Raw genomic sequence first — 2144 nt, 5'->3', positions numbered from 1 at the left:
AGAGAAAATAGAAGTCAGTCTGTACTTAGAAAATAATACTACAGGGTGTCTTGCTCTGTGTGTGTGTCTCACTCTGTCTCCCTCTCTGTCTCTGTCTCTCTCTGCCTCTCCCTCTCTCTGTCTCTCTGTCTCTCTGTCTCTGTCTCTCTGTCTCTCTGTCTCTCTGTCTCTCTCTCTCTCTCTCTCTCTCTCACACACACACACACACACAATTATGTCAAGTGAGAGTGCAGTTTGGATCTCATAAGTCTCCTGACTGTCTCTTTCACATCTTTATTCCTAAGGCTGTAGATAAGGGGATTCAACATAGGGATCATAACTGTATAAAGAGCAGTGGCCACTTTGACAAAGAGCCGTGAGCTGTTTGAGTTGGGAATACAATACAGAAGGAGTAAGATTCCATGGAAGATTGTGATGGCTGTCAGATGGGAAGTGCAGGTGGAGAAGGCTTTTTGTAGTCCACCTTTGGAAGGCATCCTAATAATAGTGACAACTATGAACACATATGAGGCTAAAGTGATAAGAACACTAGAAGACTCACTTACTATAGAAATGACTAAGCATACCATTTGACTAAAGGAGGAGTCAGAACAAGATACAGAGATGACAGCAGAGTACTCACAGCCAAAATGATTAATAATGCCATATTCACAATAAGATAGCTGTAAAAGAGTATATATGAGTATCCCTGCACACAAGCCACCCACCATGTAAGTTCCAGCTACTAGTAAAGCACAGAACTTATGAATCATTACAACTGTGTAGAGCAGGGGGTTACAAACAGCCACAAACCTGTCATAGGCCATCACGGCTAACATGAACATCTCTGTAATCACAAATGTACAAATGAAGAAAAATTGTGTCATGCATCCTCTGAAAGAAATGGTTCTGTCATCCATCACCAAGATCTGCAGCAGTTTGGGTGTAAATACACTAGAATAACATATATCCAAAAACGAAAGGTGGCTGAGAAAAAAGTACATGGGTGTGTGAAGTCTGGGACTGATCCTGATAACCACAATTATGCCCAGGTTCCCAATCAAAGTCACTGAGTAAATGGTCAAGAACAGGAGGAAGAGAGGTATTTGAAGCTGTGGATATTCTGAGAAGCCCACTAAGATGAATGTGGTCACAGAACTCTGGTTCTTCAGTTCAAGTGGCATCATCTCTCAGATTATAAAAGAGGAAGAGGAAAGAAATGAAAGTGAATGGAACTTGAGAAAGTGGAGTGGTAGAAACTTACATGAAGTTCATCATGAAACATGAAATCAGACATGAGTATTTTAAATTTGGAAGTTTTATGCTTCAATTTTGGTTCTTGTGTGGTTGATCAATGATTAGCGATTTGAAGAAATTCTTTGTTCTCCACTACTGTGTTTTGCAGATCTGGAATTAAAATGTAATACTCATCAGTATCATTCTAGGTGAGGTATGGTTATATGTTTATGAGTATATGTATATCATATATACATTTATTTGATGCTAGAGTACTCATGATAAAATATCATCATATGATGTTAAATACATATATTAAAGATATTCAAGAACTAAGAAAATTGCAATGTCCATAAGTTCAAGTTTGAGAAGGTCTGTGCAAAAAATAAATAAATAAATAAATAACATATGGCTCCAAGTGCAAAACATGTGACACAAATTTGAAGGATTCTAGAGTAGTCTTCAAATATCTTCATATTTCACACCCTTTGCTCCTTATTCACTCACATGATCATAGCAGATTATATGAAAAATGACATAGCCAGCTATTTGTTAGCAGTTTGAAGTAGAAATAAATCTATTTTCAATGAAATAAATATAATATTTAATCCGAAACATCTGGAAATACTTTAGTTAACTAAGAGCATATCCTGAGAGAAAAGAAATTGAATTCAATTACAAATTGTTTACTTGATCTATTTTTCTTTTCACCAAAACTATTAGATAATAATTGCAATTATTTATGTTGAATATGTCAAAAACAGGTACAACTCTTGATTTTTGTCCATAAAAAATATTTCACATAATGCCAGTGTCTATTATTTCTAATAGTAGACCAGTATCTACACCATCATACTCTCCAATGCACTCCATATTATAAGAACTCTGTGAACGTTATTCTGTCAGTCACATGTGTTGATAAGAATCTT

At 36.1% G+C, this 2144-nt stretch overlaps 1 protein-coding gene across 1 annotated transcript; it reads right to left on the bottom strand.

Annotated features, from left to right (window-relative positions):
- Nucleotides 1–212: 212 nt before the first annotated feature.
- LOC148122463 (olfactory receptor 1165-like) lies at nt 213–1166 on the bottom strand. Its single transcript, XM_087903818.1, has one exon. The coding sequence runs from the start codon at nt 1164–1166 to the stop codon at nt 213–215; it is 954 nt and encodes a 317-aa protein (XP_087759944.1).
- Between the last annotated feature and the right edge of the window lie 978 nt (nt 1167–2144).

Source organism: Myodes glareolus, chromosome 3, assembly GCF_982192425.1.
Source record: "Myodes glareolus chromosome 3, mMyoGla1.1, whole genome shotgun sequence".
NCBI lineage: Eukaryota > Metazoa > Chordata > Mammalia > Rodentia > Cricetidae > Myodes > Myodes glareolus.
The sequence above is the reverse complement of the archived record's forward strand: the minus strand, read 5'-3'. Positions and strand labels throughout refer to the sequence as shown.